Genomic DNA, 20837 nt, shown 5'->3' on the forward strand with positions numbered 1-20837 from the left:
GCAGCAGCCTTTGCTTTCCTTCTACACCCAGGATCTCGATACCATAGATTCTGACACCTGATTGCTGTTTCGCTCAGACATTTTGCATTGTTTTATATTTCTGAGTAAATGATTGATTTAATGATTTAAATATCTTGATTTCATTTTCCAACAAACCCTGCTTCCCATAAATGCAAAAACATTTGCTTGAGAAAATTTAATCTGCAATAACATGCAGATAGATATTCTGCACTGATTACATTTTTTACGCTTTATTTGATATGTACATAATTAAACAGTTACACGTCCTAATGTGTCAACAGAGTTGTCTTAAGTAGTTGCCTGAAGAATCTTCAATCAGGATGATGTATAAACCCCTGCTGGGAAAATGCATGAAGCGCACGTGAGGAGAGGCGGGATCAGGCTTGACCAAGGTCGTGCCCTCTGTGGTTGAGTAGCTTGGCAGAGCTCACTGTCGAGGCTCATAGATAAGCAATGGCCATTTTTGGACGTGGTCCATCATTTGCAGAATTGTGTTCCAACACGAGCCAATACCTTCGGGAGAAGACGGGACACATCTGGAAGTGGAGGGGTGGGTTGGCGGGAGGTGGGTGGGGCAGGGCAAATATTTTTATTAAAGCATTTGGGTCATTATCGTACGACTCAGTTTTCAACTTGCTTGTTGGCACAGACCCACATTCTGAAGCATTCAGCTTCCAAGATAGCATCGTGCTGTATTTTTAGGCCGACACACAGCTGACTTCCTTTCATTGAGAAGCCAACAAAGACATCATACAACTGAAATATTCCATGAATGAATTTGACAAAATTAAATTTAATTCAGCAAAGACTTGTGATAAACGACAATTGAAGGGCAGAGTGTTGATACCATGTCTGCAACACCATGCTATGGTTGACGTCAGTGCCAATTCCCACTTGCGCCGTGTAAAAGTAAAGTATTCAATTCTGCTTTGTACGTCAAACACAGGCCCTGTAAAAACACTGAAGCATAAACATAGAAATATAGAAAATAGGTGCAGTGTAGGCCATTCGGCCCTTCGAGCCTGCACCAGCATTCAATATGATCATGGCTGATCATGCAACTTCAGTACCCCATTCCTGCTTTCTCTCCATACCTCTTGATCCCTTTAGCTGTAAGGGCCACATCTGACTCCCTTTTGAATATATCTAACAAACTGGACTCAACAACTTTCTGTGGTAGAGAATTCCACAGGTTCACAATTCTCTGAGTGAAGAAGTTTCTCCTCATCTTGGTCCTAAATGGCTTACCCCTTATCCTTAGACTGTGACCACTGGTTCTGGACTTCCCCAACATTGGGAACATTCTTCCTGCATCCAACCTGTCCAATCCCGTCAGAATTTTATATGTTTCTATGAGATCCCCTCTCACTCTTCTAAATTACACTGAAAGCTGCTAGTACTGACATTATTAATAAAATGTATTGTGTTATACTGCAGGCATTGGTTTGACACAAGCTCTTGCTGTTTGATTGGTGAGGACAGACAGCTCCGAGTTATACTGCCTACCTCGCACTGCCCTTCCCTTGGATAAGCAAGAGTGCTGCACCTTAATACCAGAGTATAAAAAGTGGCCATTGCAATGGCTGAGGACACTGGGTTATATATAGAGACAATGTGGGATTCATCAGGTGGGAAATTTGTCTTCCACCCAAAATGAGCGCCAAGTCGGTGGAGTGGCCAAAGTTGGCGTCAGGAGGCCTGAACCATACTTAGGGTCGACCTTCACTTAAATGCCGCTTGCGAGCTGCAGTTGCGGCAGAGCAGGAAATCGGCTGGCCAGGCAAGGGGATGCGACCAAACCCGCAATGAAGGGGCCTCAGATAGAGTGTTTTTGCATGGTCCTGAATTGGCATCCCTGCTCCGCCTGGCCCCCACATAAATAAAGTAAACATTTCCTGGGTCGTTTTTTGAGCAGTTTCATCGGAACGTAGGAACATAGAAACAGCAGGAGGCCAATTAGCCCCTCGATTCTGTTCCACCATTCAATGAGACCTCTGAGCCCTGCTAAGGAAGTCTTGTTAGGACTCTCAATGCCTGGTTCAAATGGGAAGATTTATTTGTTTCATCTTAGATAGGCTCTGCGCTTTGGGACAATGGGTTATATATAGAGACAGTGTGGGATTTATCAGGTGGGAAATTTGTCTTCCACCCAAAATGAGCACCAAGTCGGTGGAGTGGCCGAAGTTGGCGTCAGGTGGCCTGAACCATATTTAGGGTCGACCTTCACTTAAATGCCGCTTGCGAGCTGCATTTCCTGGTGCTATATAAATGCAAGTTGTTGTTGCAACCATGTAAAGAACATGAATCTGTGGTAGAACTGTGCGTCTCTCCTCTATTAATACAACTGCTTTATGAGTATATATATTTAACACCAGTTTGATACTTGTGTGATAAAGAAAGTAAGCCTGGGACAACGCTTTAAAATATGCCAAGGGGGTAGGCAAGCGTAGGACAGGTTCAGTATTGGTGTGGACAGTTGCCAGGAAGTTACTCTTTACACTGGAAGTGATCAGCTGCTTCAGCATGTTGTCAGGTCATTTAAGAGACGGTGAGACGCTGTAAATGAAAAGATGGTAGAGTTGGTGTTCTGGGAGAATGTGATCAAATGGGCCAAAGAGCCATCTTCAGCCGAACCTATTTCGTGATATATGTGGCACCACAGAATCATAGAATCACACAGCACAGAAGGAGGTCATTCAGCCCATCATGTCTGTGCCGGCTCTTTGAAAGAGCTATCAAATTAATCTCATGCTCCTTGCTCTTTCCCCCATAGCCCTGCAAATTTCCCCTTCTGAAGTAATTATCCAAATTCCCTTTTGAAAGTTGCAATTGAATCTGCTTCCACTGCCCTTTCAGGCAGTGCAGTCCAGATCATAACAACTCACTACGTTAAAAAATAAATTCTGCTCATTTTCCCCCTGGAATTTTTGTTAATTATCTTAAATCACTTACCAACCCTCCTGCCAGTGGCAACAGTTACTCCCTATCTACTCTATGATTCATGTGATTCACCATTGTATTTCTGCAATGACTATTAATGAGACTCTGTGATCAGTTGGTCAGAGGAGCGGTTCAAGTGGGGTAGAATGGACAAGGTCTGCCTGCCTTCGGCAAATTGCCGTGCCCTACCTTGTCATGGTGTTCATCCAGGATATGGTCAAGGATTGATCAGACCCACCCAACAGAGGTAGGCTGACTCGACTCTCTTCAGCAGGTGAAGCACACCTGAACGTCACCGAGTGGGTTTACTTATTATCATGAACATTATGTTCACTTTATTGCTAAAACCTTTTCCACCCTATTTTTTTGTGTTCCAATGCACTTTTTTTCCCCCTTTAAACTTGCTACCCTCATTCAAGGTTATTTTATTATTTAATTATCATGATCCCGTTCTGCAGTGGGTGCTATAATTTCTGCATAATTGCACGAGTTACTTATTTTTGCATTTATTTCCCTGATTTTCTTTGTATATTTCTTCTCAAATCGTTTCCCGCCTCCATGTACCCTCCATCAGCCGGTAGAGACGGGTGGACTATCCCTCGGACAGCTCCGCGAATGCATCTGCAGATGACGCTGGGTGCTCAAGTACCAGGAACCTTGCGAAGTCAGTATCTCCTCCCCCGAGGTGAGCCCCTCCGCCGGGACTTGGTTGCCGCCCATCATCAGGACCTCCCTCTGCTCGGTGGTTCTCGAAAAGTTGTTGCTGATGATTACTAATGCTGGCTTTTGCACTTGGTGTCCTAGTCCGTCTTCATGAGCTCTTCTGTCATCGCTCTGCCACGAGGAACCTAACCGTCAATGTGTTCAATGTACGAGGCTGCTCTTTGCTGACTGCAGAGCTTTGTCTGGCTGCTCATGCGCAAACATGCTGCAGTTTTTATTATTTGCCAAGTTGTCTTAGTTCTCCCCCGCCCCGTGAAGAGGCTGTCGTCACCTTTAGGGTGGCCTCCACAGGATCACCCGAGTGGCTACTCTTCATTTCCGAGCTTCATCCACGAGCATTAGTAAGCTATTCGACTTTAGTGGGCACCCATGACACATCTCTATTGGTTACTGTCCTATTGGTGTTCACGCTCCAACAGAAATGACCAGAGAACAATCGGGGTTTAGCAACCCTGCCTGATTTGTTCTCCTTTGATTGTCCAACAACACTGAGGGCGATTGTAGCATCCCTGCAACCGCCCGAGCTGTGATCAGCTTACTCAACACAAACTGCTGACTGATTAAACCGGGGCTATTGTGTTCTCTATGGCTCAGCCTCACACTAGATGGTGTACCGAGCCATCGAGGAACTTCCTTATTTTTACTTGTAATCGTATGGTGTTTTCCTTCTTTTTCTGTCTTTATTCCGTGTCTTTCCATTGTCTCGCTGTCCTGCTCCAACCGAACAACAGCACAGTCCAGGTCGCAGATTTCTGCATAATTCTACCTTTTATAACATCATCATGCAAGGTGTGCCGTACAGGAAGAGTAGGTTCTCTGGTCCCCTTGGTGATTTTCTGCAACCCTTGCCCTCTGATGAAACTCTGCTGCGATGAAGTGTTTAGTCCAGTCCTCCAGCTGTGAACCACTGTAGTGAGCCCATGAGGTTGTATGTCGGTCGAGGATGCGATTCAAAACTAGGACAGCGAGCACTCAGGGTTTGGGAGTTGAGCACACAATAAGTTTCAGAGCTGGAAGCTGGAGGCTTTTCAGAGAAGATTCACTAGGTTGATTCTGGAGAAGAGCGGGTTGACTTATGAAAATAGGTTGAGTAATTTGGGCCTATACTCATTAGAGTTCAGAAGATTGAGAGGTGATCTTATCGAAACATATAAGATAATGAGGGGGCTGGACAAGGTGGATGCAGAGAGAATATTTCCACTCATAGGGGAAAATAAAACTAGGGGACATAGTCTCAGAATAAGGGGCCGACCATTTAAAACTGAGATGAGGGGGAATTTCTTCTCTCAGAGGGTTGTAAATCTTTGGAATTCTTTGCCCCAGAGAACTGTGGAGGCTGAGTCATTGAATATATTTAAAGTGGAGTTAGACAGATTTTTGAGTGATAAGGGAATAAAGGATTATGGGGACCGGGCAGGGAAGTGGAGCTGAGCCCATGGTCAGACCGGCCATGATCTTATTAAATGGCGTAACAGGCTCGAGGGGCTAGGTGGCCTACTCCTGCTCCTATTTCGTTTGTTCTCGTATAAAGGGGGTGAAATTGGACAACGGCAGTAATGGAAACAGGCTGATAGCGAATCAACATATTTTTAGCATTCAGTTTTTCCTTACATTTGAAACCCCCTCACAGTTCAATATTCTATCATTAGAACCACCAGATTGACTCAGGTTAGGTTGTCATTTTTTTTAAACTCGCAAGCATATTAATTCACAGGTAGCATTCAGAATCATCCTGCTAAAATTATAACTGATAGGAAATTAATAAGTAACAGGAACAGTACATCCCATGTGTGGCTATCACACTGACATTGCCAGGAACAGTAGCATAATGTTTATGCTAGTGGACTAGTAATCCAGAGGCCTGGTCTAATTATGCAGTAGATATGAGTTCAAATCCCACCATGGCAGCTGGGGAATTTAAATTCAGTCAATTAATAAATCTGGAATAAAAAGCTAGTATCAGTAATGGTGACCATGAAACTATCAGATTGTCATAAAAACCCATCTGGTTCACTAATGTCCTTTAGAGAAGGAAATCTGCTGTTCTCTCCTTTATGTGACTCCAGACCCACAGCAATGTGGTTGACTCTTAGCTGCCCTCTGAAATGGTCTAGCAGGCCACTCAGTTGTACCAAACCGCTACTAAAAACAATAAGAATTTCAGGCAGCTCAGTGACTCAGACTAGGTGCCTGCAAATATTTTGTTTCTATGTATATTGCAATAATGTTAATTGGCCTGGACTGCTTAATTTTTGTAGTTTAAACACATTCATTCATCTCACGCAGATAAGTCTTTTATCACATATCTGACGACTTCATTCACACTTAAAGAGCATCGTATCACTTTTCCAAAACTTTTTGATTAGTGAACACAGAGTCAAAAGCTATATCTGGAGACATTGGGATGCAGTCGAGTTTTTTTGCTTTTACTGGGAGACCAAAACTAAGATGATCCGCGTAAAGGTAGGCATGTATAGATTATTAAATAGAATAAGCTAGTTGGCATTAAATAAATAGTTGAGCTCGAGTACTGTAGGGTTAGGTTAGGTTAAAACACACTACAGACACACAGATTTGCCAAGCAGGCTCTTCAGCCCAGTAGAGTTTCGAGTGGAACATAACCACTGGCATGGACTGGTTGGGCCAAATGGCCTGTTTTACCGACGTATATCCTATGTAATCCTATGTAAAGAAACTGGCACATTAACAGCATGTACACAGAAGGCAATGACATATTGGACCCAGTAATTAACCAAACAACTACAGGCTGCACTGTTGTACATTAGGGACGAGGCTGAGCAAAGTAAGAAAAAGGACAAGGTAAATGAGGGATAGAACTTGAGCGACTCTCAATACTCGGATTGAAACAAACGGCAAGTTGTAGGAGCAGAGATATTGAGTTAAATAATAACGTGGAGGTCTCAAAAAGAAACGGATTAGAGCAGGAAGAGGGTGCGATGAGCTTTGCTTCCAACATAGGAAGGACGCAGGCTGAAAGAAGAGTGTGTAGAATAGGGTATTCGGAAGAACAAGAGCCGAATGTTCTGACGATCAATGGACAGAGCAGTATTGAGGGATAAGCAAAGTTAAAACTTTTGTCCCTTCACTTCTTGGACCTGATTTACATCGAGTGCAGACAAATGGGTGTTTCATCTCTGGCAGCTGCTCAGGGAGCTCAGAAAATAACTTTGGCAGACCTTGGGCCAGTATTCAGTGCACTGAATTTCCCACAGGATTACAACGGGAGTATAATAAATAAATGGTCAATTAGCTGTACCTTAACATTTTGAAAAAACACACCACGAGCAAAATCGCAGTCAGCGCCAAGATAACTTAACTCATTGAGTTTTGGTACAGCACAGAACACAACCCTGTCTTACATTATACAACATATGTGATATTGATAATCAGTAAAAAAAAATTGCTTTCAGAAACAACAAGGCATCATAGGTCAAAAAAGTTCTGATGCAAGGTCATTGAACTGACATGTTAACCCTACCTTCCCCTCTCCTCAGATGCTGCCTCACCTGCTGAGTGTTTCCAGCATTTACTGGGGTAACTTTCAACATCATAAATGTTGCTTTATGGATAATAGTTTTTCACTGAACCAAAATTGTGAAAATTGTTAATTTATAAAAAATTGCTTAAATAGACTACAATAATGACCCAATGAAAGAACAAGGAGATTAATCAAACCAAGCAATATCCCCCCAAGAAATACAACACTCTGGCAATGCACTGCAGATCAGTCAACATTTGAAATGGCGGACCTTCTTCATGCAAAGGCTGGTAGCATTGTGGAACTCTCGCCCACAAAAAGCAGTAGATGCTAGCTTAATTAATAACTTCAAATCTGAGATCGACAGATTTTTGCTAGACAAGGGTATAAAAGAATATGAGCCAAGGTGGGTGGATGAAGTTGGGATACATGATCTCAGCCATGATCTCAGTGAATGGCGGAACAGATTCGAGGGGCTGAATGGCCTACTCCTATGTTCCTATGTTCCGAGGGCATGGCCCTTCAGCACAACTGTGAGATCATTGTGGAGAAGCTTCTTTATGGGACTGACTAGAACAAGGCAGGACATGCACAAGAAATCAAAGAGAAGTAAGAGAGAATAAAACAGAATGTTGTCTATTCCAACAAAAGAGGAAACTCAGAACTAAGTTGTAGTGTCAATTGATCTGAATCAGTGAAAGATCATCAGTTACACCTCAGTAAATATTCTTTCTAAATATGGTTCAATGACTCCTCTCAATGTTGACGTAGATGATGCACTTTCGAAAGTAGTCTCAGGCAGCGAGCAGTAGAGGGATCCTGATTGGCTTGTCTCCTCTCTCACCCTCTTCTGTCTCAGAGGCAAATGTCAGCTTGGCTCAGTTGATAGCATTCTTACCTCTGAGTCAGAAGATTTGGAGTTCAAACCCCACTATAGGAACTGAGCAACTAATTTTGGTTAACAGTGCAGTGCAGCGCTGAGCGAGTACTACATTGCCATTCTTCAGATGAGGTCTGGCCCCGCGGTTCAGGTAGACATTATTTGAAGAAAGGCAGAGAGTTCTCCAGGTAACATTGCTCCCTCAACCACCGCCACACAGAAATATAGATTACCTGGTCTTTCATCTCATTGCTATTTGTGGAACATTGCTGTGTGCAAAATGGCTGCCCCATTTGCCTACATAACAACAGTAATTGTAATTCAATGTTCGCTTTGCAATGCTTGTGAGAGATGTGATAAGGTACTTTATAACTGGAAGTTCTTTTTTTTCTTTCCCTAGCACAGGGACGCTGTGGCGACATGTAGAACCTCAATTGCTGCTCTGGTTGAAATCAACTAATTCAGCAGAGCCCAGGGACCTTCTGCTCTGAATGGTTCATTACACATTTGGCAGTATATTTACCCAATAACCCATTGGGGAAAACCAAGGCATACACATAATTCCTATTCTAGCAAATGCCTAGACTCGTGGATGGTGTCCAAAGACAACCCACCATCTGATCAGACATGTACACAGCACACTAAAGATTAAAGGAATGGTTTGCCATGGTGCATGCATCTGTTGGCAGATTCCCCCCATGGTTTGTGTTTCGATGAGTTAAGTAAGTTGGACACATCGGCAGATCTCACATCAGCTTTCAGTGGAGGCGGTTAGCCGATTCCTGCTCTCCTTGTTGCATGGGCAATCACAAGATTTATGCTCACTGTCGCGCAGGCACCATCAGTATGCATAGGTGACCTGCACACTTCAACTGCTTGTCATAGATGATGTTACTAATGGCTTCAGCCTTAATCCCTTTGATGGATTGCTCCATTTGGTTCCTTTCCAGCACTGAGATGCCGAGAAGTGTGCTGATGCAATTCCACTGAAATATCTAAAGATGCTGCTATTCATTATTGGAGTGCACCTGACAGTGGTGGCCTATATAAAATATCCCAAATTACATCAGTATCTCCAATTCATCTCAGCTATGAAGATTTCTTGTCTCTGTAACTATGTTGTGTAATTAATTTGTCTCTGTTTTGTGAAAGGAATTTTTTTTTTGATTTCCATTATTCTTAAATTTTTCTGCCTTCCCCTTCAGGTTCGACAGGAGTCCGAGTTCCTCCAGTTGCTGTGTGTAGCAATGTTACAAATGTGTTTGTGCAGATTTCCTCCCTTTAGTATCACATTGTAATAAAATGGGCTAAGTTATCTGAAAGGCGCTGTTCTCTAACTAAAGCTCAATGCCCATTTGTGCTAAATCTGACTGTGCAATTTTTGTTCGCGCAGAAATTAACCATTCATAAAAGAACAGAAAATATACCCCAACGTGGTTTGGATTTCATTAAAAATATCAGAGTAAATCCTCACAAATGCATTTATAATGCCACTACACCTGACCAGAGTAATTCCTATGTCTCCTTCTTCAGGGGCAGAGAGGAAAAATTCAAAGGATGCAAAAAAAAAATTTGAAAAATTATCAAATGTGTCATTGTTTATATTCGTCACACATCTCAAAAAGTTCGTCAGGTCTATATGTTGTGAATTATGTATATAAGCAAAACATCATTGTCATTCTTGATCGATATCCAGCCTCGGATATGTCACAGATTCTTCCAGCACGTCAGGATAATTAAATCCAGTATCTTCAGTTCCCCATCGCTGCCAGAAATTCTGATGTCTTGCCACTAACTCCTCCCCCATCACCCCGACCACTATCTCAGACTCCAGCAGATCATTTACACCCTTGGTATTTTGTTCCACCTTGAGTTTAGCTTCACTCCCCACCACAAAAAAACATTTACTTCCAGCTCCATAACATTGCTTGCCTCTGCTTCTACTTCTGCGATTTGCCACTGAAACCTTCCAACTTGCCTTGGTCACCCAGACTTGACTACTCCCCATCATCATCATAGGCAGTCCCTCGGAATAGAGGAAGACTTGCATCCACTCTTAAAATGAGTCCTTCGGTGGCTGAACAGTACCAATACGAGATCCACAGTCGCTGCCACAGGTGGGCAGATAGTCGTCGAGGGAAAGGGAGGGTGGGACAGGTTTGCCACACGCTCTTTCCGCTGCCTGCGCTTGATTTCTGCATGCTCTCTGCGATGAGATGCGAGGTGCTCAGCGCCCTTCCGGATGCACTTCCTCCACTAAGGGTGGTCTTTGGCCAGGGACTCCCAGGTGTCAATGGGGATGTTGCACTTTATCAGGGAGGCTTTGACGGTGTCCTTGTAACGTTTCCTCTGCCCACCTTTGCGGCTCGTTTGCCGTGAAGGAGTTCCGAGTAGAGCGCTTGCTTGACTACTCCAACATGCTCATTGCTGTCCTCTCGTCCTTCAACCCTCAATAAACTCCAATGTGTGCAAAAATCTGGCATGTGTATCCTATCACACACAAGTCCTGTGCATTTTACTACATTAAAGGCGCTATATAAATACAAGCTGCTGTTGTTGCTCACCCACCATCCCTATCCTCACTGAGCCTCTTTCGACTCCCCATCCCCCAACACCTTAACTTTTAACTCCTCATCTTCATGTTTAAATCTTTACATTGTCTAACTTCAATCCATCTCTCCTTTCTTCTCCAACCTTATAACTCCTCCCACTGAACACTTCATTCCTCTGACTCTGGTCTTTTGTGCGACCCTCTTTCCTGTGCCCCATTGGCTGCAGTCTTGGTTCCATTTGCTGGAATTCCCTCCCTAAACTTCTCCATCATGTCACCGCCTTTAATAACCTTTTGAAAGCTCATCTCTTTAACCTCTCTATTTGCTCACCATTCTGTGAAGCATTTGGGGGCATTTGTTGTTCAAGGTGAACTATGGAAGTGCAAGGTATTATTGTTATCTTTGTTTTTATCTATAGATATCTCCATTGCCTTGCCTCATCTAATCTCAAGCACTTTATCCCCTCCTACACCCTGAACTCCTCAAACTCTGGCCTAGTGTGCACCTCACCCCCCCCCCTTGTCTCATAAGAACATAGGAAATAAGAGCAGTAGTATGCCCTAGGGACCTCGAGCCTGCTCCACCATTCAATAAGATCATGGTTGATCATCGACCTCAACTTCACTTCCCCGCCCGATCTCCACATCCCTTGATTTCCCTAGACCCCCAAAATCTATCTATCTCAGCCTTGAATATATTCAGAGACTCAGCATCCACAGCTCTCTGAGGCAGAGAATTCCAAAGATTCACAACCCTCTGAGAGAAGAAATTCCTCCTTACCTCTGTCTCTCTCCACTCCCATTAGCCCATCATTGGTGACAGAGCCTTCGGATACCTTGGCCCTCCTCTCTAGAATGCTCCCACTAAACCCAGCTGCCTCTCCACTTCTCATTTCACCTCTAAGAAGGTTCTCAAAACCCTTCTTTTCAACCAGGCGTTAGGCCAGTCCACGTAATCCCTCCTGTTGTGGTTGGGCATTCAGTGCTTTATCTACCTCTACTCAGAAGAATCTTGGGACTTGTTTTGTGTGTTAAAATGTTATATAAAATTAAGTAGCTGTTGGTGTCGTTCTTGTCGCTGCTGGTGGTGGTGTGTCCTAAGCTCTGTCGCTAAAGTTTGAATTGTTGAGTGTGTCGAACATTACTCCCAGACACACATTCGCAACACAAGTGAAGCTTTAACTTTACATATCTTCTGTTACCTTCTTTACAGAACCTCATACAACAGGAGCACGTATCAGTAATTCAAGCGTGGAGTTCAGTGGGCCCCTTGTTGGCAGCCTGCATGGTCCCCGGGCTGCAAATCACACACGGTAACCACTACACTTGAATTCCTGATATGCGCTTCCACCTGTGCTGTGAGCACAAAATTCATTGCACTAACCCCCTATGCACAATGGCTTTCAAATGATTCTATGTGTATATCGGCTTGTTACTGCTTAACCTGTTCTTCTGTCTTTTAACAGAGACCTTAATTATGTTCTTATTAATGATTTTCTTATGTTCTTATTAATCCATTTGAACTAAATAGGCTAAGGCTTCTATTAAAATAGTGCAATTTCATTAAGTGTTCATACATGCAACATAATATCCAAACCTGCAGAGTATTTAAAAACTTTATATAGGGAGAGGGAGTTTTACCCACTATCATTTTTTGATTCCCAAATGATTGAGAATGTGCCACCACAGGCCAGAATAGTGAAGACTATTCTTCCTGTAGGGGTCCGTGTAAAAATATTCATTTATTACATCTTTTGAAGTGAGTCACTAAAGTCTAGGGATTCATTGAGGTAAGGAGCCAAGACAAAAGGTCCTTATGACAGGATGGGACTAAACCCCAATGGCTCTGTTGGGAAATGTATTATCTGGTGTGCAATTGAGAGACACAGACAAGAAAGGTCCCCGATCCATTCGCTGGTCTGCACTGGGTCACCTGAGGTGGCAGGAGAGATGCAATGCTTTATTGACAATGAGCTAGGGATGCGAAATTTAACCAGGGTTCCCATTCCAGATGGTTTTCCTGCTGAAAATGTGCTTGCATGTGCATGTCAGATGAATGGCCTCTTTGGTCCTGCTGCCATAGGTAAATAGCTTGCCCTCACTCACTGAATAGATTCACACGTGGAGTTTGGAGGAGGCACTAAAGGGCAGCCAGAGCCTAGGGAGCACGTAACAGTGCCTTTAGGAGAGGAAGATAAAGAGGGGAGAAAGTTGAAAGGACAATAAAATTGCAACAAAAAAAAGTATGGGGTAGAATATAGTTAAACATTATATTCAACAGGCTATTCGTCCATCGTGCATATCATATCTGAGCCCGAACCTGTCCTTGCCACATCAATCGAAACAATTTTCCAGCAGGAGTCAGTACATAGTGATCTCTTTTTTTTATTTGTTCTTGGGACGTGGGCATCGCTGGCAAGGCCGGCATTTATTGCCCATCCCTGATTGCCCCTTGAGAAGGTGGTGGTGAGCCGCCTTCTTGAACCGCTGCAGTCCACGTGGTGAAGGTGCTCCCACTGTTAGGGAGGGAGTTCCAGGATTTTGACCCAGCGACGATGAAGGAACGCCCGATATATTTCCAAGTCAGGATGCTGTGTGACTTGGAGGGGAACTTACAGGTGGCGGTGTTCCCATGCGCCTGCTGCCCTTCTCCTTGTCAGGAGCAGAGGCTCTGGTTGATTCCCTCTCCCCCCCCCCCCCCATCTCAGTCCCTTACACAGGGTAACGAACACCTCTATTGCAACCTTAGTTAACTTCAGCTAACTCAGCACAAAACGAGGGTTCCAGCCTGGGGCCTTCCTTGTCTGTATGCCAAATGCATTGTTTCATAATACATTTCTTCTCTATGCTGCTGAAGACCGCACAACAGATGAAGAACCCTGACTCCTCCTGCCAAATCCACTCAACAAGAACTAACCAGAAAACCCTTATGTGTAACTTCTTCCTTTATTTCTGCATGTGTCCTCTATTTGACAAAAGAGTGCTCATTAATGAACAGCTACCTTGCTGCGAACAAATGTCTAGCGGCAGTACGCTGCTTCACAACATTTTCCTGTTGAGCCAAATCTTTCACATAATCCAAACTTGCAGAGAAATATGTTTGATACTTTAATTTACTGTGGGGACAATGTGTTAATCCAGGAGAGTATAATGCTCGATTAAATTGAGTATGTTAATATCCAACAAAGCCAGCTCTGCTCCCCTGCAGATTTGATGAGATGAGATAGTAATCCTTTCACTTAACAAATATCATCCGGAATATTTGTTACCCATTCATGAGCATTTAGCGTATCAAGTAATCCAGACCCCACACACACGCACACACCTGCAGGAGACATTTATACAATTTTCTTATTGAAGCAAAACCAAGCTAGACTTTAATCTTGGCTCTTACCTGCTAGGACCCCAAGGTTAAGACAGATAGTGGAGGCCATTTGGTCACTCCTAGCTCATCCATCCACAAAGAACCTACAGTCATCCCCCCAACCCCAACCCCCATCGCAGCATCCAGCTGTTTCTGAAATGATTCACAGATCTTGCCTCCACTACCTTAACTCAAAGTCATGCTCCTGGACCATAAGAACATAAGAAATAGGAGCAGGAGTAGGCCATTTGGCTTCCCCATCTGCTCCCCATAACCCTTGACTCCCTTATCATTCAAAAATCTGTCCATCTCCATTTTAAATACCTTCAATGACCCATCCTCCACAGGGGTAGAGAATTCCAAAGATTCATGACCCTCTGAGAGAAGAAATCCCTCCTCATTTACATTTTAAATGGGTGACCCCTTATTCTGAAACTATGCCCCCTAGTTCTAGATTACCCCACAAGGAGAAACATCCTCTCTGCATCAACCCTGTCAAAACCCCTCAGATTCTTATACTTTTCAATAAGACGCTCTTCTGCTCCGTCGCCAGAACTTTACTGGGAGTGCGGTGTAAACCCTGCTTGCGCCTGAAAATGGGGTAACTGCCATCTCCCCGACAAATTTTACGGTGTAGTAGCGGGATTAGCTCCGAGGAAATTCCCGGACATCAGACCCAAGTTTTCTTTCAACAGCTGGAACATAACTCCTTGTTATAGCTCTGGAGACTTTTCATGGTTAAAATTGTTTAGGCTGATATTTGCCAATTTTTTTGAAAGTTTTGGAAAATCAATACAGAATGTCTGATGGAATCAGGAATATGTTGTGCTGTGCACTGCTGCTTTCGAGAATGCTTTCAGACTGCGATAGTTCTTAAGGCTTTAAGTGCATCCTTGAACCTGCGTATCATCTTGAAGTCATGGTGACTAGAGCTCTACATTATAGCTTCAACAGTTTGGGCTTCACTGACCCTAATGGGAATGTCCTTTTATTCAATTGCTTCAGATTTGGAGAATAGGTATTGTCATGAACAAGGCATTACGTTGCACTATTCATAGCCGTCTTTAAGATGAGACGTTAAACCGAGACACCCTTTGGCTGTAAAAGATCCCATTACACTATTCGAAGGAGAGCAGGGGAATTCTCCCCAGTGTCCTGGCCAATATTTATCCCTCAACCAACATCATTAAAAGAAATGATCTGGCTATTATGTCATTGCTGCTTGTGAGATCTTGCTATGCACAAAATTGGCACCAGCATTTCCTACATTACAGCAGTGACTGCATTGCAAAAGATTTTGATTGTATGGGACATCCTGAGGTCGTGAATGGTGCTGCAAAAACACAAGTCTTTTCTTTCATACACATTTGTGTCAGGAGAGTGAAACATCTATTTACAAAGTAAATTATATCCAAAAAACATTTCCAAAAGCAAATTCTCGTCTCAAAAAGTACTAGATGAAAAGATAAAGAGATGACCGAGATAGTACCAGGTATCAATGCTCGGGGTTTAAAGAGAATATTAAAGAAGTCAGGCTTATTCTGAGGCATTTTACAGGCGACACTGGTGGTGGTGATATCCCCACCACCCTCAGCTCTAAGAATCATAGAAATTTACAGCACAGAAGGTGCTCATTTTGGCCCATCATGTCCGCGCCGACAAAGAGCTACCCAGCCTAATCATACTTTCCAGCTCTTGGTCCATAGCCTTGTAGGTTACGGCATTTCTAGTCCATATCCAAGTACAGTACTTTTTAAATGTGCTGAGGGTTTCTGCCTCTTCCACCCTTTCAGGTAGTGAGTTCCAGACCACTACCACCTACTAGGTGAAAAAAAATTCCCCTTAAATCCCTTCTAAACCTCCTACAAATTACTTTAAATCTATGGAGATGCCTACACAGATTGATGGAAAAAAAGGGAAGATTAACACCAAAAAAGAGGTAGATTTACCTGCTACATTCTACCCACGCAAGAACATAAACATATATTGCAGAACTAAGGGACCCCGTAGTGATGGGAATAAACTTGTGCCTCCAACCACCCAGATATTGGCTTTCTAACCACGGGCTTGATAAGGTAGCTAGGACTGAATACACCCCCACAGAGACAAGTTGAAGAGCAACAAATAAAATGAACCTCGGGCCGCTCTATTAGGACACGCGTGGGGCAGAAGCAATCGTCCAATATTCTTTAGTGCTGGGGATATTAACCAATGTCTTTACTCAAAATCTCCTTTCCAGAGATCATAGAGGCGTCACCGGTTCGGGCAGCCGGAGACCAGAACTGGACGCCCAGGATCGCGGTGAAATTCCCTGCTCACCGCCAGGCCACCGACTATCTACACAACGTCTACATTCCCGGGACCACGACCACGATCTCCGGGAAGTCAACAACTGAGCGCGAAGGGAAGAAGTCCTTCATTACTTTCGGGAAGAAGAAAAAGAGTGGTAAATAAAGCGGAAAGGAAGCCGAATGGAATTGAATATAATCGCGAGAATTTTAAAATGGAGCTGCATGACTGAAGCATGTTTTTTTTCTAAAATAAATTACTAAATGTCACTTAAAAAAAAAATCACTGGGCCAAAGCAGGTCCTTTGCTGCACTAAGTATTAGTTTGAAAGGGAATGGAGTTTTTATTTTTGCATTTCCAATGAGCATGTACAAAATGTTTCAGTTCTCCTCACGTTGAACAAGTAATGCAAAGAAAGAATGGCAAAGTGTGCCAACTGGACATGCTCAGTTTTTTAAGATGGTCTATATGCCTAAAGGTGTTAAGCAGTTATCCCCCCCTCCAGCAACCCAGAGATTATGGCAACTTGTTCCAGACGAGGCGGTTGTGGTTCTGAGTGTCATTGCTGCAAGGAACTTATCAGCAATTTTATCTGTTCTCCAAAACACCAGGGAAGAAATAAAATTGGTGTTAGGCCAGTGTTAGTCACAAACTTTTTGTCAATGAGGTAGAGTCCCAAGCACTGGCTTAATCAAGAGCCCCTTTCAGAAATGCTCCAACATGGTGCGTTGTGGACTGACGGGACTCGAGTCCCTCCCCCCAATATGACTCCTCACGGTGAGCTCCTAATTTCAGTTCTGCTATAGTGGCTGATGGGCCCTTGGCTATCATTGCCTCCATGTAGCACACCTTTGCCGTCTCTGTCTGAAGAGCAAGGGAACTTGCTGAATCCCATCAGCATCTTGGATGGCTGTAGACAGCAGTCTAGAGATGGGTAAAAGAAGCAAGTTTCCAGTTGGTTTTCAGGTGAGGAGGAGATAGGCTGCAAATGGCCCTTGGGCCATACTATGAGAACCACTGGCATAGACCATCTTGCTCCATCACAAATGAATTGTCAGTAGAGAAGAGAGAATTATTCCAATTTACGTCAGCGAGAAATTGTGCCTTTCCTGGAGAAAGGGTCCTGTGAGTGTTTGATCTCCACCTCCCATGATGGAGGGAAACTAAGGAAAACATATAAAGGAAACCCATTCCCTTCTTCAAACAGCTGTTACACAAATGCTGGCAGCCACAATTTAAATTCAGTCAACTATTCATTGTATCTTGTCTCCATTTATTCAGTCCAAAATGTCAAGCAGCCTTAACATAGATTAAGGAACACGTTAAGAGTCCATTTTCTCATTGTGCATGTTGGTCACACTGAGGGTTATCGCTTGCATTACATTTTCTGTAATTTATTCACTGCTTAACACCTCGTATTTAGCTTTAGGAGGGGTGCGACAGATCAGAAAAGAGAAAAAAGAAACAAGCGAGCGAGAAAAATAATTGATGGCCTGCTTTCCTCCATGAGTTGATTTGTGTCAGGTTGCAGCCAGAACTGCCAGATGGAGCACTAACAAGAAATAGTATCTGGCCAAGAAACAAAAGAACCCTGACATTGCCCGTCTCATTCCCTCGGAGTTGTCTCATACCAGCCGATCCTAGATGGTGATGATGATGACTGCGGGCATTCACAAGATCATTAGCTTTGAATGGAGCCTGCTATCCTGCCTGAAATAGAACACATGGTGGCACAGGGTCTCTTAGAGGGAAAAATTGGGCAATACGGAAGGAGGAAAGAAAAGTACGATAAAATACCAAAAAAAAAGGGTTATAAGTGGGGCTAGGGTTGCCACCTTCTGAAGGATCTAAAACTGGACAGGAGGGTGGGACCAGACAGTACACGGAGGGGGATCATAGCCTGAGTTCTCAGGTGTCCTTTGCTGAAGATGAAAATTCATCGCAAACCTAATGCCTCTGCCTCATGAGACATGGAAGTAAGTGGAGAAGAAACAACAGGCTTTTAGGTCTGGCTCCTTGAGTGGATCTTGACTGTGCGACACTGAAGAACAGCTGATAGTGAGTCGCAGCTCCTTTTACACCTCTCCCAGTTTTTATTTCCATTAAAGCCAATAGAAATAAAATTCAGGAGAGATGTAGAGTGGGCTGCCAACTCACTACCACCCAGTTTACACTGTCGCACAGTCAAGGTCTACACCCTGGTCTTTACTGTCAGCTGACTTAAGCGCGGACCTCCCAAACCTGCGACCTCTACCAACTAGAATGACAAGGGCAGCAGGTGCATGGGAACACCACCATCCCCTACAAGTTCCCCTCCAAGTCACACACCAATCTGACTTGGAAGTATATCGCCGTTCCTTCATGGTCGCTGGGTCAAAATCCTGCAGCTCGCTCCCTCGCAGCACTGTGGGAGCGCCTTCACCATGCGGGACTGCAACGGTTCAAGGCGGCGGCTCACCACAAACGCCTCAGGAGCCATTAGGGATGGGCCAATAAATGCTGGCCTTGCCAGCAATGCCCACATCCTGAGAACGAATAAGAAAAAATAGGGAGGTATAACTCACCTCAGTGCCTGGAGCTCGGGAGGGAACAGTCACCCCGGCTTCCTGCGCCTGACTGCGATCCAGCAACTACTCCTAGAAGACTCTGTGTGAGGTGTAGTCACTGGGGCAAGGTGCGGGAGGGCTGCCTGTGCCCATGGACTCACGTAGGCTGAGTCAGTGCCTTCAGGAGAGGAGGAAACAAAGGGTAAAACAAAAATATTGAGAGTGGGGGGAAAAAATGGGTCGGCCAGTTCAATCACAGATAGGTGGCAACCGTGAATGGGGCTAAAGTTTTGTGGAACAGGGACTTGAACTATTTAGAGACTCTAAGTCCTGTCATTTAACTTTATTTAAATACTAGCGATAACCCTATAACATAGTTTCTCTAAGACTGGACCAATCAGCCATCGCTTTGGGAATAAAGCCTTGGCAGCCAGTGCAATGGAGTGAGTAGTCTGTAGCTGTTTTAATATTTAGGCATGCTGAATGTGTCCTGTGAGTATTGAATATGAATATAAAACATATACAAGTATCTGTCCTATTTCTTAGAAAAAAAAATTAAAAGACTGAATTAGATCTGGAGACATTGTGAATCTCTTTGTAGTTTCTTGGATGTTTTTTGCTAAAACCTGTTTTATTACAGTTATACTGTGTGGTGTTGTAGACTTCTTATACACTGCTTTTTACGTACAATAATCCTACATTAGTCGAACATGAAGGTGGTAGATCCTTTTTTATGATGTACATGTCTAGTTCTGAGGTTTGCTTGCAATTGCTGACATCAGTCTAATAACCTGTATAACACTAAGTGAGTATATTGTGATCTGTATTTTTTCCTGAATTGAATTGCTGTATTCCTAGTGTACACAATCTTGCTTTCCTTTAATTGCATAAGATTATATTAGTAATGTTTTGCTCTAACTTCAGTCTTTCCAGTAAAATTATTCCTTTAATCCAACCAACGTGTCTGTGTTTTGATATTCAGAGGTTGCTCTTCAATAGGAGGGACAAATTCGGTTTGGTATTACGTTACTGAGCTGTGCTATCATATAACCGAGGGCATAAAGAAAAGAAAGACTTGCATTTATATAGCGCCTTTCACAACATCAGGACGTCTCAAAGTGCTTCACAGCCAAAGTAGTCACTGTTGTAATGCGGGAAATGCGGCAGCCAATTTGCGCACAGCAAGCTCCCACAAACAGCAATATGATAATGACCAAATAATCTGTTTTGTTATGTTGATTGAGGGACAAATATTGCCGAGAACACCGGGGATAACTCCCCTGCTCTTTCAAAATAGTGCCATGGGATCTTTTACGTCCACCTGAGAGAGCAGACGGGGCCTCGGTTTAATATCTTGTCTGAAAGACAGCACCTCCGACGGTGCGACACTCCCTCAGCACTGCACTGGAGCGTCAGCCTAGATTTGTGTGCTCAAGTCAGTGCATGGAGTGGGGCTTTGAACCCACAACCTTCCGACTCACAGGCAAGTGCGTTACTCATTGAGCCACAGCTGACACTGGCATGTAAAATAATACAAGGAGAATCAGGGTGAAGAAAGGCTATTCATCCGGTTTAAACTCTTCCCTCCAGTACTCGAATTTTCCCATCACAACATCCAGCTCGATTGTGAATAACCCCAGTGTTTTGTCTCGACTACCTTATCTTACTCTTTCAGTAACTAATTTCTCCCTGACTCCCATTTTAAATTTACTTATCACCAACATCCATTCATGTCCCCTTGGTCCTAATTTCTTGTCTTAGAATCATAGAATAGTACAGCACAGAAGGAAGCCATTCGGCCCCAATGAATCAGCGCCGGTTCTTTCAAACAGCAATCCAGTTAGTCCCACTCCCTCATTCTTTCCCCATATCTCTTCAAATTTTTTCTCTTTCAAGTATTTATCCAATTCTCTTTTGAAGGCTGCTATTGAATCTGTATCCACCACACTATCAGACAGTGCATTCCAGATCCAAACCACCCATCGCTTAGAAAGGTTTTTGCTCATATTGCCTCTGGTTCTTTT

The 20837-nt window shown here is 43.6% G+C and overlaps 1 protein-coding gene across 1 annotated transcript in view; it reads left to right on the forward strand.

Moving 5' to 3' along the window:
- LOC139262430 (uncharacterized) overlaps nt 1-19768 on the forward strand; it is a 97477-nt gene extending 77709 nt beyond the window's left edge. Inside the window, exons 5-7 of the mRNA XM_070877623.1 lie at nt 3536-3646; nt 11828-11927; nt 16218-19768. Of these exons, the coding sequence (XP_070733724.1) occupies nt 3536-3646; nt 11828-11927; nt 16218-16374 (368 nt within the window). The 3' untranslated portion in view covers nt 16375-19768. The remainder of the gene's footprint in view (nt 1-3535; nt 3647-11827; nt 11928-16217) is intronic.
- Nucleotides 19769-20837: the final 1069 nt, after the last annotated feature.

Source organism: Pristiophorus japonicus, chromosome 4, assembly GCF_044704955.1.
Source record: "Pristiophorus japonicus isolate sPriJap1 chromosome 4, sPriJap1.hap1, whole genome shotgun sequence".
Lineage (NCBI taxonomy): Eukaryota > Metazoa > Chordata > Chondrichthyes > Pristiophoridae > Pristiophorus > Pristiophorus japonicus.